The sequence below is a fragment of the Engraulis encrasicolus genome, chromosome 4 (genome assembly GCF_034702125.1).
Source record: "Engraulis encrasicolus isolate BLACKSEA-1 chromosome 4, IST_EnEncr_1.0, whole genome shotgun sequence".
Taxonomy (NCBI): domain Eukaryota; kingdom Metazoa; phylum Chordata; class Actinopteri; order Clupeiformes; family Engraulidae; genus Engraulis; species Engraulis encrasicolus.
The window spans coordinates 3,644,293-3,646,792 of NC_085860.1; the positions used below are offsets into that span (position 1 = coordinate 3,644,293).

Genomic DNA, 2,500 nt, shown 5'->3' on the forward strand with positions numbered 1-2,500 from the left:
TGTTTGCACGTGCGTGTGTGCGTGTGTGTGTGTGTGTGTGTGTGTGTGTGTGTGTGTGTGTGTGTGTGTGTGTGTGTGTGTGTGTGTGTGTGTGTGTTTGTCTTTGAGTTTCATTTTGATATGTGTGTATTTGTGTGTTCCCACTCACCAGGAAGAATAACAACTGGCAGTCTCCGGTGTGTGGGGAGAAGAAGCCGTATCTGCACCCGGAGTGTGTGAGCGAGAGGATCGCACCGGGCACCTCAGACCTGCTCACGTTCAGCGCCTTACCACATGGCCTGGACCACAACGAATGGCTGGCCTCAAACAGTGAGTGGACACATGTACATACACATGAACACAGTGCACTGCCTGGTGCGTACACGTTGGGGTGCATCAAACACCTCAACTTTGGAAAATCCCGTTCTGCTTTTGCAGTATTGTTTCTTTGTACTACTATAACTTCCTTGAAAACTTTTAGAATTGGTGGTACTCTTCATTTTTTAAATTGCAGTAAATGAGCGCTTTTAGCATAATCAGAAAGACGTGTATTTTTAAACACTTTTAATAAAAACTAGTTGCAAGAATGATTTGGCAGAATTCTCCAGCTGCCTTTCTCAGATTTGAAATCCCTTGTGCATGTTTTTTGCAGCCTTCCTTTAGCAAGGCTTTAGTTCCTGTGTGCTAATCCTTTAGCCATGTTCAAACGCCCATGTAGCCATGCTTTTGCCATTTTTGGGGTGCTTGATATCCTGGTGAAGTGGAAAGGCAACTGGAGCATCATCCAAATTACGTTATTTGCTACTTTTGATCAAAACAAATTTTGCAGATTTTGCTAAAAACAGCCATTTGCTGCAATTCAAAATGCCATGCCTATTGTGCCACCCTTTAAAGTGACTCAAATTTGCTAGAAATTTACAAAAAAGGTATGGTAATGCAAAGGAACGCATTTGATGCACCCATATACATATGAACACTTATATTACATATGCAAACATTTACACAAGCCGAAATACACACATATGCATAGACACATGCACAAGTGCATACACATACATCCTGATTCCTAGCACCAGTGTTTGGCAAGTTACTCAAAAACGGTAATGCATTACTGATTACATGTTACTGACTTTTCAAAATAACCCCTTACACTACAATATTACTATATTTAAAATGTAAGGCATTACACTACTTTTGCATTACTTTAGTCACTTTTGCCAAATGAACTGTAGGTCTAAATATGGATCTGACAATTTATTACATTGCTCATGAGCTCATGAGTCATTACTTTTTCACCTCTAGACTAAAAACTACCAGGTTCAGGAATAGCTTCTTTCTGACCCACCACACTGAATACCACTGAAACCCAGGTCATTGTAATGCATTGCAACTGAAGTTATTTAGCATTGTAACTAAATAAATACTACAGATTTTTGCCCTGTAATGCCTTACATTGCTGCATGCAGCAAAAAGTAATTCATTACAGTAATTCATTACTTTCGCAATGCATTACTGCCCAACACTGACTAGCACAATATGCGCAGGTACATTTCACATAGACATAACAGGCCTAATTTACCATTGAGTAGCTCATGCTGTTTTACCATATACAGGGGTTGGACAAAATATCTGAGACACCTGTCATTTTAGTGTGGGAAGTTTCATGGCTCAAGTGGACCAGCCTGTTGGCCAATCTTCATCATTTGCATATTGCACCAGTAAAGTGAAGTGTGAAGGTTCAATTAGCAGGGTAAGAGCACAGTTTTGCTAAAAGAAAATTGCAATGCACACATGTACATTATGGGTAAAGTATCAGAGCTCAAAAATGAGAAATGCTTGTTGCGCGTGTAACTGTTGCATCTTTGACCGAGACAGCCAGTCTTTGTGATTTATCAAGAGCCACGGTATCCAGGGTAATGTCTGCATACAACCAAGAAGGATGAACCACATCCAACAGGATTAACTGTGGATGCAAGAGGAAGCTGTCTGAAAGGGATGTTTGGGTGCTAAACCAGAATGTATACAAAGAAATATAAAACCACAGCTGTCCAAATCACGGTAGAAAAAAATGTGCACCTGAACTCTCCTGTTTCCACCATGGTCCATCCAGAGCTCCACAGGGTCAATACACACGGCCGGTCACCCAAACATCCCTTTCAGACAGCTTCCTCTTGCGTACACAGTTAATCCTGTTGGATGTGGTTCAGCCTTCATGGTTATAAATATGACAGGTGTCTCAGATATTTTGTCCAACCCCTGTATTTGTTAGCAGTAAAGATTCTATCAGAGCAAAGTTACCATACTCGTGTAGAAAAGGCAGTTATCCTCCACACTCCTGTCCACTGTGTGCACAGCAAGCACTTCGAGTACTGAGGGAGGATCACCGCAGCAACTTGCATGTGGATGCTTTAAAGGCACACTGTGTTATATTTTGTAGTAGGTTATTTCCAGAATTCATGCTGCCCATTCACAAATGTTATCTTTTTCATGAATACTTACCACTTCCATCAAATTCTAACTA

General features: G+C 40.9%; 1 protein-coding gene across 1 annotated transcript in view; it reads left to right on the forward strand.

Annotated features, from left to right (window-relative positions):
- The window catches only part of LOC134447188 (MOB kinase activator 2), a 16,406-nt gene that overhangs the window by 4,830 nt on the left and 9,076 nt on the right, over positions 1-2,500 (forward strand). The window contains exon 2 of the mRNA XM_063196539.1: positions 152-309. Coding sequence (XP_063052609.1) covers positions 152-309 — 158 coding nt within the window. The remainder of the gene's footprint in view (positions 1-151; positions 310-2,500) is intronic.